Source organism: Leopardus geoffroyi, chromosome B1 (genome assembly GCF_018350155.1).
Source record: "Leopardus geoffroyi isolate Oge1 chromosome B1, O.geoffroyi_Oge1_pat1.0, whole genome shotgun sequence".
Taxonomy (NCBI): Eukaryota; Metazoa; Chordata; class Mammalia; order Carnivora; family Felidae; genus Leopardus; species Leopardus geoffroyi.
This window is the reverse complement of record NC_059327.1, coordinates 146242509-146255451: the sequence shown is the minus strand read 5'-3', so window position 1 is coordinate 146255451 and position 12943 is coordinate 146242509. Positions and strand designations below refer to the sequence as shown.

Here is a 12943-nt window from a genome sequence, read left to right as displayed (position 1 = left end):
TTTCTGTTCCTTTCTTTTGGGGGAGGACAAGGGGAACAGGAAAAAAAAAAACAAAAAAACGAAAGATTAAATGAGACCCAGTGGTACCTCAGGAGGGGACTATGCCCTGCTGGAGAGGCACGGGTATACTAGTTTTGTAAATTTGTCATATCTAGTGTGTACTTGCAAATAAGCTCAAGAAATAAGAATTGAGGAGATGACTTATTTTCAAAATTGAAATAATAGTATCTAATGCACCTCACATTTTTCTCCATAACTCAAGTTTTAGTACTGATTAATCTGAATATTAAGTAACAAGCAGTTAAGTACATAATTAAGTATAATCTACGGTCCTCCTTTATCATGGATTCCATCCCTAACCCTCCAATCATTTTTAAACTATTCCACTCTAGAACTTTCCTACTTTTAGTCAACATCTTCATGGTACAACCAGCAAAAATACACATAATCTGTTTTGTGCAGATGTATCACAGAATTACTTAAAATAAGTTATAATTCCCCAATACCTTAACTCATCTTGTTCAATACTATGCTGAATTTTACTGAAAAAGCATGCTTTGTTTCAGATCATTTACCAAAAAAGAGCATATTTTTTTACCTTGACTCATAAAAGCGTATTTAACATTTAACCTATTATCAACAATCTTATTGTCCATTACACACAATTCACTATGATCTATCTATACACCTTGAAAGGGATTTCATCATATTATCAAAATTGTTTATAAACATATTAAATAATATTGGCTCCAAAAGGAATTCTCAAAGTACTGTGATCTTTACATATTTTTGTAACTGACCCTCTTTTATGTCTAGTCTTACCCAGAAGTAAGCTTAACTTTTTTTTTTTTTTAATTTGTGGGAGAGGGGGAAAGAGAGAGACAGCACGCGAGCCCACACACACACACACACACACACACACACACAGGGGAGGGGCAGAGAGAGAAGAAAGAGAACCCCAAGCAGGCTCCGCGCTCAGTGCAGAGCCAGACAAGGGGCTCGGTCCGACCCTGGGATCATGACCTGAGCCGAAATCAAGAGTTGGACGTTCAATCAACTGAGCAGCCCAGGCACCCTTTAGGTCAACTTTTTAAAGATCAAGGTAATGTTTATAGGGTTTTATAACAGAAGGCAACTTACATTGTGCTTTCGATAATTAGATCTATATTAATTTTGAGTTTCAAAGCATTTTGGGGAAAAATAAAATCCAACATGTCCCTTTTCAATAATTAAAACCTAAATTATAAATCATGATAAAATAATACCTATGTTATTCCACAATTCTACTTCCCCTCTTGACTGGATAAGAAAAGTTTTTAAAGACAAAAATATATATATTAAGAAATTAAAAATCCTAAGAAAGGAAGGGTGTTTTGCTTCTGGGTGGCAAGTGGATAAGCATAACTATCAGACAGGTAAGGTTCCAGGGACTGGATGTGTATTCATATCCACCCTTCAGCTGCAATTACCTAATTTTTTTTTTCAAAAGGTGAAAATTAAAGGAAGTTAGTCAGATTTGGCATAGATTACCATGGATGTTGGTGCCCTCTAATGGTCCTAATAAAAACACAAGTAGTATCAGCAGGTACTACCCCACATACTACTGTGAAGTGAAATTTTTTTCATCTATGGTCAAGTATGGAAAAAATTACATGAAAATTCATTATATGTACATTTCCTAACCCACTATATCACCGTGCTAAGAATGTAGAATAAACAACTGTCATAAATACAAATACACTGCCTAAAAACTGATTTCCTAGTCAACTGGATAGTATAACTAGATGCTAGTGGAAGCAATCTAGCAAACAGTCTAGCAAATTTTGGGAAGTCAAAATGTACTGCTCTGATGATCCCAAATATTTCCAGAGTAAGTGGCTAAAGAAGAAATATTTATTCATTTATTACTTATTTAGTTATTTTTACTTCAGAGATCTGACTTCATGAAAGCCTAGCAGAGGTAAGACACTAAGACTTACATAACACACATGGTACAATGCAGCAGGAGATATAAAGATGTGTAACGCAGTATTTCCATCTTCAATTCTGACAGTCCATAGCAGACTAGATGAAAACCACTTCATCAATTAAACAATTAAAAGGCAAAATATGAGGATTTAAGATAAGAGTAAGCATAGGGCTAGTTTACCAGAAAGAACAAATAAGTCTTGGACTTCACAACACAAATAGGTCATCTGCATTACCACGTTACCTTGGTTATAAGCAGGCACATAAATGCCTGCCGAATTCCCACTACTACTGCAGTGAGAATGTTTCAAACTAAGAAGGTGGGAGGGAGGGAGAAGGCAGTCACAGACCTCTCTGAGTATCTAATAACAGTTTTACACACACACTATGAAGGTAGGGAAGAAAGAATAAAACACAAGCACCTTCAACAAAATCTTGGGTTTAATTTCAGGTATTCACAGCCTATCCAGATCCCAAGTTGACAACTTCTTTTTGAAAATATTTTTTTAGCTTTTGGAAACAACCTTGAAAAGTAAAAATCTTGAGAGGGAGGAAGAAGCAACAGATTGCCTCTAGAGAGGGTAGTTTTCAGTATGAAGTTTCATTTTGTTAATAGTTAATTCTAGATGGTGGGAATATGGATATACTTATCTGCAGTTTTCTATATTTCTTCTTTTTTAATGAGTTGAATAAGAAAAAGAGAAGGAAACAAGAAAATAAGAACAAGAAAAGGAAAGAAAAGCTTGGAATAATCAACGTGTCTTCAGTAGTTGGTTGCCCTACTGCCTAAAATGATCTTCCCCTACACTACCTGAATTTGTTTTCACACTATCTGAAATGCCAAATTTCAAGATGCTGCACTTAACATCAAACAGCATAACAGAATATGTGAATGAATGAATGAATGAATGAGTAGGCTTTGAATCAAACAGACAGGTTAAGTCCTGCTCTGCTAATTAGCTGTGTGACCCTGATGAAGCTACCTAAAACCCTTCTAAGCCTGTATCTTTTGCCTCTAAAGTTATTATGAATATACCCTCCCAACATGTGTATACTTCTGAAACTCACCCACTTGATTTCAGCATATACATTTAACCATTTACTCTTACTCTCATTAATCACTGGTGCATTTTAAAATCAATGTGCATTAAAACAGTTTTGCTCAACATTACTTACCCAGTATAGCAAAATGCCCAGCACAAAGCAGGAACTCTAAGCATTTAATGAATAATTAAAGAAATATGAGGACATCTACTCCACAGAGACAGGGTGAAAATAAAATGAGAATACAGGATACCTGTATTATCTCATTTAATTCTCATAACAATGGTATAAAATAGGATCTACATTATCACCACTTACACAGTAAGAAACTGAGGCGCAGAGAGTTTAAGGTAACTTGCCCAAGATCACAAACCTATTGAATGATGGATCATATTTGACGCTAAGCTCTAGTCCGTGCTCTTAACCATTATGTTAGACTTGACACACAGTAGGCTCTGAATAAGTAATAGTTTCTTACTATGTTTTTAAAATGTAAATATATGTAGGAGGCTTAAGGTAGTTATCAGGCATTCAACAAAGTAAATTGGCTTTAAATGTCTTTCAGCCTAACACCTAGGGAACAGCACCATCAGTAAGAGAAGTAAATTAGCAACTGAAAGATACTGAAATCCAAACTTCGGCGATTTGGCAGCCCTGGATCCAAGATGAGAGGAAGAAACTCCTCTTGGTTTCCTAAATGAATTCTGGAACTTTCCTAAGTGCTTAGGCAGACTATGAAACAAGATAATTATGACATAACTATTTCTTCAAAGATCTTAACATCTAGTTTACAAATACTGCTTCATCAATTAAGAGATGAAACTGGGTAACAAGTAAGCTTCTCTGGACTCAACTGGGATTCTACCGTTACAACAAAGGAACTGGGGTGGCATTTTTCCATTAAAAAACAACAAAAGATCTGGAAGCGAACTTGAAGGAACATAATATACTGAAATAATTTTTCTTTCTCTCATTCTCAACCCTACTTCTTCCATATCTACAAATTCTCCCTAGCCTTACAAATCCTTTCAAAAGTAAGTCAGTACTAATTTATTCACTGGTTCCCCTTGTCTAAAATTTCTTCACTAGGTTTGTCTCTTAAGTTTAAAGCACCAAGTTATCTACCAAAAAGAGTTGGAATTCTAATCCACTCCTACTGTACTTACATTTTACACCTCTTTAATAAAAATTACTTTTGAACATGAATCCTACCTTTAACAAGTTTTTTCCCTCTTTGAATTCTGCATTAGCAAACCATTCAATTACATTTAAAAATGCATTCAATAGAATGCAATGTTATTTCTGAAATCTCCAAAGTATCAACTCTTGAAATTTCAACATTGTTTTCCTGTAATATTCGAGTAAGAAATTTAATTTAGTCCACTAATTTGAAAAGAAGTGCATCAAGCCTTTCATGCTAGGAAATACACTTCTGTGTATTTTCTGTATTAGTCAGTCATCCACTGAAAACCAAGGATACTACGCATTTTTCAATTTTTGATCTAAGATTTTGAGTCAAATGAGGGGGGAAGGAGAGGGCAGAGGAGAGCTCTTGGTCTTATCCTTTGTTTTCAGGTATAGATGAAGTTACATAAATTATCTAAAACATGATTATCCTATGCTGAAACACTGAAGAAAAAATCCAATTCTCAATAACCTACTGTAACATTTGATAAGAATTAGATTCTTGTGGGGCACCTGGGAGGCTCAGTTGGTTAAGCGATCAACTTCAGCTCAGGTCATGATCTCATGGTTCATGAGTTTGAGCCCTGCATCAGGTTCTGTGCTGACAGCTCAGAACCTGGAGCCTGCTTGGGATTCTTTGTCTCCCCCACTCTCTGCCCCTCCCCCACTCGCACTTTTGTGTGTGTGTGTGTGTGTGTGTGTGTGACTCTCTCTCTCGCTCAAAAAATGAATAAACATTAAAAAATTTTTTTAAAAATTAGATCTTCTTCAACATTCAAGTAAAGCTCCTTACTCTTTAAATTGAATCTCCTTTCCTTCGAACTTTTCTCTTTCAGCAGATATGGAGAATATCCAGCTAACATTTCTTCATAGTAAATATACATATTTTTTGTTAAATTATCATCCACTTTTTCAGGTTAAGTACCTGAAACCAAAACTATATACAAAAACTATAACCTTCCATATTTCTTTTTAACCTTTTGATAATTCTTATTAGAAGGATAACCTCAGGGATCATGTCATCCACGTTTTATTTTGTGTAGCCAGTAACAGAATGAATTAGAAAATGGACTTAAATACAAAGAGTATTAGCCACAAGATTTCCTAGCTCTAGAAAGTTAAACTTCTGCTGACATGTCAATAAAATGATAATGAAATGAAAAACATTGCACAACTCACCCAATTAGCTTATAGTGTACAGTGACTATGAGGGTTATTTATTTCTTTATTTTGGTCAAGGATGGAGGCAGGTGCAAAGACATACTGTACTCCTTTCTGTTTGCTCATCCCTCATCATGTACCTATACGGATGTTTTTTTAATGGCTGCACTTTCTTACACTTATTTCTCCTGACTCATCTTCATAACAAATGACAAACCCGTTGTTTACACCACTGTGGACAGAACAAAATAAAGCATATTAAAAACAAAGAAACTCCCTAGTTGATGAAAGTCAAAATATATCACTTCCATTTTCTGAAGAAAATAAACCTGCTTCATAAAACTAACACACCTATAAACTTACTAAAAGTTTTGCTTATTAGGCCAAATTCCAATGAACAAAAGTACCTAGGTATGTGAAGTTTACAGCAGAATATTCCCCTAAGTACTACACTCAACTTGATATTGAGTTCTAAACCAGAGCTTGATATTCTGTGGGAGTAATTAAAATCTTAATAAAATACTGGCATTCTGACCACAGCTGCATGTTTGTGTTACCTTGCAATTCATTGCCTGTTTTTTGAAAGATTCGGGAGGGGGATGCAAGGAAATAAACTGCCATATAAAGTGTACTGTTCGGAACCATTAGAAAACTTTGATTTTCTACTTTTGCTACACTCCACCACAATCAGTTTCTTCTAAGCCTTGTTTTCCTCATTTTTAAAGTAAAAGGGCTGAACTAGATTATCTCTAAAATGTTTCTCATCTCTGTAAAGAACTGTACAAGGAAATGATTCTAACTACCATAATAGATTTTATTGAAAATAAGAATCCTGTCACACCCTTTTCTCCATTGTTTCAAATGCAGCCCGAGCAACACACTATATGTTGAGAGGTTCCAACTAAAATCAATACAAAATCTATCAATACAAATCTATGCTTAGAATTCAACAGGATACAGAATAGCAGGGAGTGTTCATCTTTTTGGCACACATACTTTAACTATTACATCTCTACCTATATAACTTCATCCAGTGTGAGGTAAAAGAGAATCTGGTCTTCCAACAGAGAAGTCTCAAACTCTTTAAAAGGTATTTCTCTATTTGAACAGAACTCAAGATCCAATAATGCAATTTTCAAAAAACAAGCTTTGCACCAAGATAAGTTCTGTTTGTGGAAGAGAATAATTGGCAAGTGCTACTTCTAGATAATTCAGTTGTTCTCGTACAACTGGATTTAAAATCAGCCTTTAAAGCGGTTTTCCTTCTGCTGCCTTAAGTTACAACTTCTTTCTCCGAATCAAGATTTTCTAGCTTCCATTTCAGGGAGTGGACAAGAGAGTTACAAAAGAGTTGATAACTAGTAAGGCTAACTCTTCGTTTGTTGTCAGTATGCTATGTTTTACTGAGCTTTTGGGTTATATGGCCTTTGAAGAATAAGGTCCTGCAACGCCGCCTGTCTGTGGACCCAGGAAAAATTATAAAACAGTTATGAAACCAGATCACTAGGACAAACCAAGAGGCCTTCCTATTCCAACTCACCACAACCAAGACTGGCTTCAAAGCACTCTTGAGCTGCCCCAGAATATCTGGAAAACGAGAGAGCCTGGCTGAATTCCTCCTCACTAAGGAAGCATCTGAAGATGTATGTGTATGTACATGTAAGAGTCAAATATATTTTCAGCCACTCAGTTACATGTAAATATATAGGGATATAAGATCGGTTCATCCAAAATCCTTGAGAGAGCAAAGAACTAAAAGCTATTTCAGCAGCCACAATAGTTATGGAAAAAAAAAAAAAAAAAAAAAAAAACCTGCAGCAGAACAGTATGGAAAAGTACAGCTTCTCACGTGTCTCTCACATACACAAATACTTAGCTCTGAGTCCCTTACAACCTTACCTCCCCTCCAAACTGCTCTCTCTTCCACCTCACAAGTGGGAGAAATCTACCAACCTCCCAGTCATTCCCCAAGAGACTCAGCTACCTATTATCTTACCCCTCCCGCTTTGGTCCCGCCCCCGCCCCAGGAATAACAGGGCCCTGCTGACCCCAGGCAGACCCCGCCGGGTGTGCAAACAGGGAATCTAACCAATTCCCTCCATCCTTAACCATGTGAACCATCCCGGGATAACCTGCTGTTCACCAACTCCGTGGGCTCTGTGGTCCTCCCACCCCCACGTGTCAGCTACCCTCCCCCACATCCCCACACCTCACGATTTAGGCCGGGGAAAGAAAGAGGGCAGTGGAAAGCCTGGCCGCTGAGATAGATCGACCCACAGGAATCTGTCCCACCGCAAGTCCCCTCCCACCTTCGGCCCCTACCCTTTACTGCCCCATCCTCCCTCCTTCCTTTGAAAGCAGGCCCTTGCCTCAGAAACCTCTTCTTCCTCGTCGTCGTCGTCCTCTTCTTCTTCGCTGTTGTTGCTGCTGGTGCCGCCGCCGCCTCCACCGCCGCCGCCGCCGCCGCCTCCACCGCCGCCGCTGTTGTCGCTGTCGCTGCTGCTTTCGCTGCTGCTGGGGGGTCGGCAAGTCCGGTTACGCTTGGCCTTGTGGTGCTGCTGCTGCGGCGGCTTCTTCTTCAGGAGTAGGTCGCAGACTCGCACCATCCCACGAGGAGAAGAGGCCGAGCGAGCCCCGCTGCTGCCGCCAACGCCGCTGCCGACCTCCGCCGCCGCCGCCGCCGCCGCCGCGGGGGGGCCCGCCACGGCCGCCACCGCCGGGGGGCTCCCTTCTCCCTCAGCCGCTGCCGCCGCCGCCGCCGCCACCGGAACCGTCGCCTTCTCCATCCCCGGGGAAAGAGGGGGGGGCGCGGACGGGGGAGGGGCGTGGGGGCTACGCTCTACCGCGACTTCGGCCGCACCGGGGCCGACACAGCGCTCGGTGCCGCCTCCGCCGCCACCGCCTCGGTCACCTCTACTGCCGCCGCCGCCGCCGCCGCTCCGCCAGCTCTCACCTCGTCTCGCGATACTAAGGGCGGGGAGCCTGACGATGGGAGGGAGGGAGAGGGAGGGAGTGTGAGGGAGCAAAGGAGGGAGGGAGGGGTGAGGCGTAAAGAGAGACCCGGGTGTCGGGAGACCCAGAGAAGGGGAGACCAGGAGAAAGCGAGGGAAGTGTGCCCAGGGCGACTTCCGATGGAGGGACGGCGGGGACAGAAGTGGCCCGCGGTTACAGTCGTAGCGCCTGCGAGCGCCCGGATTGCTTCTCTTTCCTCGCTATTTCCCCCACACATACAGCCCTTCAGACCTCCCTTCTTCCTTCCTCGCTTGTGACTAGAACGCAGCCGCAGGCGGAAGTGCAGGTGACGCCATCAGCCGTCGCCTGAGCCGTGGCGCGCGGGTGGCCCAAAGACGAAAGTGAGATTTCGAGGGCCAGATTCCGGGCCCCCGCGGGCTGGCACTGCTGCAGCGCGTGGGGCAGGCGGGCGGGCTGGAGAGCAGCGGCCCCGGGCCGGGTGGGAAGCCGGTGCGGACGCGCGGTGCAGACACTTTGTTAGCTGGAGGCCGGGACCGCCAGATCCGGGAGGTGGGGCCTCTTTCTGGACTGTCGTACGTAGTTTTATTCCTGGCCTTTTTTTCCACCGCCAAATCGTGATTAAGGCTTTGGATCTTTAAGAGATGGCGTCGTGTAGAGGAAAGAGCCCTCTTTGGCCTGAGTCTTGAGGTATAGACTTCCTGAATCTGAGTTTACAGTTGTGTGTTATGAAGGAGTTCGATTAGGTAATGTCTGAGATTACTTTAAAGTTTCCAAAGGGGAAAAGACGGGAGAAGCAAGCACGATACGTGCCAGACTTTGCAGAGAATTCACCAAATGACCCTGATTTAGTTCTTCCACCCCTCACTGATTCGGCTTTTTTTCTGTGAAGTGAGCATCATAAATAATCATCCCTGTCTATGCATCTCTTGGAATGTTGTGAAGGAGGTTTTGAGTTCATTCGTAGGTGTATGAAGAACTTCCAGGACTTTTGAAATAATAGCGTGGCTTATTGAACTCAGAATTATCCCTTTCTGGTCCAATAAGAGCACAGTGGGATAAGGAAAATGAAGCAAACGTCAAAGGCAGATGTACTGGCACAGGATAAAAATTATGTCTCAGCTGACATAGTTGCCATTTTAAGACTGCTAAGTTTAATTGAGTGTGCCTGAATTTTTTTTAGCTTTTTTTTTTCTTTTTAGCATTGGCATACCATATGAAATGTGGGCAGTTGCCAGTACTCTACAGAGTACTATGGCAGAATTGGCAATGACTGAATCAATTCATTCAAACAAAAATTCATCATGTTCCTACTGTGTGCATAGTTTTGGAAATCAAAGTCTCTGCTTCCAGGGGCTTTATGGTGTGATAGGTGCTATAGTAAATATACACACTAAGCTAACTATCTGCCTGTTCCTCTCCCACAGTTTTTGCCAAGGTCCTGTGCAGAACATGATACTACATTTGTGTATCTTAACACTACAGGTTTAGGTTCTAGAACCTCAGCTGGATTACTCCCTCCTACCCTGTATATTCATCAGCACGTTCTTTTCCCTTCCCACCAGAATACTTTTTGCAGTGTTTAAGTCCCAGCCACATTTCATTTTATGACTTTACTTCAAATGCCAAAAGATTGATGCTGTTAGGTGTCAACTCCTTCAATTTTTTAAATACCATAAACTTAGATACTTCCAGAACTTTCCTCTTCTCCAGTATCAGAGGAATGAGACATTTCTGGCTCTTATACGAGATGAATTATCCATCTGCATTCTAGTTTCAATCTCCTCTTTCTCTTCCATTTATTACCTTTTCTGTCTTCAAACCTCCACATTTCTGGTTCCTCTCTGTTTCCTTCCCTTCACAATTAGGCTTTTAAAGAGGATTGTATGTTCAATGTCTGTTATCTGAATTTAACTCATTAACCCTTTGCAATCTAACTTCTTTACCTAGAACACTATCAAAAATACTGTCTTTAATCCCATTACTTAGAAGAAAATAAGTTTACATAGTAGTGAAATGGATATCTTGTTGGGACTAAGATGCAGTCAAACCTATTAGAATAGACCCCTAGAGTGACTTTCTATTACTTTTATCTAGCATTTTTTTTTTTTTTTTTTTTTTTTTTTCAGAACCTGTGGCAGAGACTTGACTAGCCATTCATAAAACATTTCTTCTGGACATACAGCTAGACTGAATTTCCCAATTTCCTCTGAAGTTAGTTGGGGTCGTGTAGTTGATTTTTAGCCAATGAAATGTGAATGGAAGTGATGTACACATTTCCAGGCTTAATAAAGTTCCTCCCATCCTCCCTTACTCTTTTTCCATCAGCCAGTGAGTATCATAACCCTGAAAACTATGTTGGAGATGCCAGTGCCAGAAGAGAAGAACATGAGTAGCTAAGTCACTACTTGGAAAACTGCCACCTCCAAATTAGAAAAACTCTTTTGGACTTCTTATAAGAAAACACTGAGATTTGAGAATTTATGTTACAGGAGCTAGAATGACCATAACTAATCCAGAAATTGGTGCCAGAAGTGGGATACTGCTAGGACAGTAATCTAAAATGTGTTGCATTGGTTTAGTGATGATGTAGCAGAGGTTGGAGAAACTGATTTAGGAGGCTGGAAGAAGGAGATGCAGGTTTTATAATGGCAACGTAATTGAAAATCATATCACCTATCTACTGAGACTAGCTCCAGAGGAAATAGTTCAAAAGAATAAAAGCAATAGTGTATTTTGAATTTTACATTTTGCCTTTAGCAAGGTTTTACTAAAAAGATAAGCTCAAGGAAAGAATTGCCGAAATGAAAATGCATAATACTTGAAAGGATTGGAAAAGCTGACTTTCTAGACCTTGAATGGTAAAAAATGAAACGTGGAGGCCTTGAGTACAGTACAGGAACAAAGATCATATCGAGGCTTTGGTGTTTCCATCAAAGGCCATTATTTTAGGTGGACTGAAGGTGGCTGGAATGGAGTTCTAGAAAAACAGACATGGGGACAAGGCATGGGAACAAGGAAGGAAAGAAGTAAATCAGGTTCTAGAATTATGTAAGAAAGAACTTTGGGTCAGGGTGCCTGACTGGCTCAGAAGAGAATGTGACTCTTGATCTCAGGGCCATGAGTTCAAGCCCCAAGTTGGGTATAGAGATTACTTAAATAAATGAACTTGAAAAAAGAAAAAAAAAAAAAAAGGGGGGAAGGGCCTGGGTGGCTCAGTTGCTTAAGTGTCCAACTCTTGATTTTGGCTAAGGTCATGATCTCATGGTTGTGAGATCAAGCCCTGGGTTGGGCTCCATGCTGGGTGTGGAGCCTGCTTAAGATTCTCTCTTTCTGCCCCTCTCCTTTGCTCATGCTCTCTATCAAAAACAAAAACAAAAAACTTGGGATGTAGTCACTGGAAGCAAGTAGATCACAAGACTAAATTTTTGAAGGAATTTTATCACTAAGCATATAATCATATCATTAACCTGGTTCAAATGTTGTTCAAGTGTTAAAAGTGAGGCAACTATTCAACCCCAAGCTTGTATAAGGAAATAGGGCATAAACACCTTACAACATCCAGTACCCTCATAGGATGTGGCCGTGGAGAATAATGGACAACATATCAGAGTCTGGTATAAGGGGCTATACAAAAGACAAAGGACAAGGGACTTCCTCCCAAAGACTGAGGTCTCATCAAGCCTTCCTGTACTCTGAGGGAAGGTGGATCACAAAATGTCTGCACAGTATTTCATCATTGTTATGTATCCACATTTCCTAATGTCTCATATCTTTCTCTTTTCCTTTTTTTTATTTTATTTAATTTTGTTAATGTCTTTTTTTGAGACAGAGACAGAGCACATGCGGGGGAGGGACAGAGACAGAGGGAGACACAGAATCTGAAGCAGGCTTCAGGCTCCATGCTATTAGCACTGAGCCCGAGATGGGGTTCGAACTCATGAACCGTGAGATCATGCCCTGAGCCAAAGTCAGATGCTTAACCAACTGAGCTGCCCAAGCGCCCCATATCTTTCTCTTTTCCTAATGAGAGCATAGTGTAGTTACCTGTCTCTGATCTACCAATGTACATTGGGTTTGCTGGAACATGGAGTAATAATAGACGTAACTTACCCTTTTAGTTCATAGGTTACACTTGGACCTAATGAAGAGGCCTGCACATTACCTAAAGACCTAGACTCTAGGCCTGACCTAGTAACTGAACAGAACTTTAGGTTGTCTCATTGGAGTAGGACATGTTCTCTGTGTGGGAAGAGAGATAAAATAGATATTTAGTGACCAGAATAGTGGACTCTTGTAGACACTAGATTCTTTTTGTGGATACACGTATTATATTTCCCAACCTCCCTTGCAAGTAGGCTTACCAGTTAGGTGTGCCAATTAGGTTCTAACCAGTGGAATGTGAGTAGAAGTGATGTGCTCCTGTTGCAGTTCTGGTCCATAAAAACAGCACATGAGAAGTCCAAGATCTCCCGTTCCCCACCAATTTGAGGCAGATGAACACATTTGTATTAGAAGCCATGTGTTGAAGATGGCCAAGCCACAAGGTGGACGGACTCACTTGTATTAGAATTTATATATATTCTTTTGGGTTAAACCACAGATTTGGAAGTTA

The 12943-nt window shown here is 40.7% G+C and overlaps 1 protein-coding gene across 4 annotated transcripts in view; it reads right to left on the bottom strand.

Moving 5' to 3' along the window:
- ANKRD17 (ankyrin repeat domain 17) overlaps window positions 1–8630 on the bottom strand; it is a 166749-nt gene extending 158119 nt beyond the window's left edge. For 2 of the 4 annotated variants that reach the window (XM_045473780.1, XM_045473781.1), the window contains exon 1: window positions 7728–8628. In XM_045473780.1, the coding sequence (XP_045329736.1) occupies window positions 7728–8144 (417 nt within the window). In that variant the 5' untranslated portion in view covers window positions 8145–8628. Of the gene's footprint in view, window positions 1–7727 lie in introns of all 4 variants that reach the window. The other 2 variants (XM_045473776.1, XM_045473775.1) reach the window with 2 other exon arrangements.
- Between the last annotated feature and the right edge of the window lie 4313 nt (window positions 8631–12943).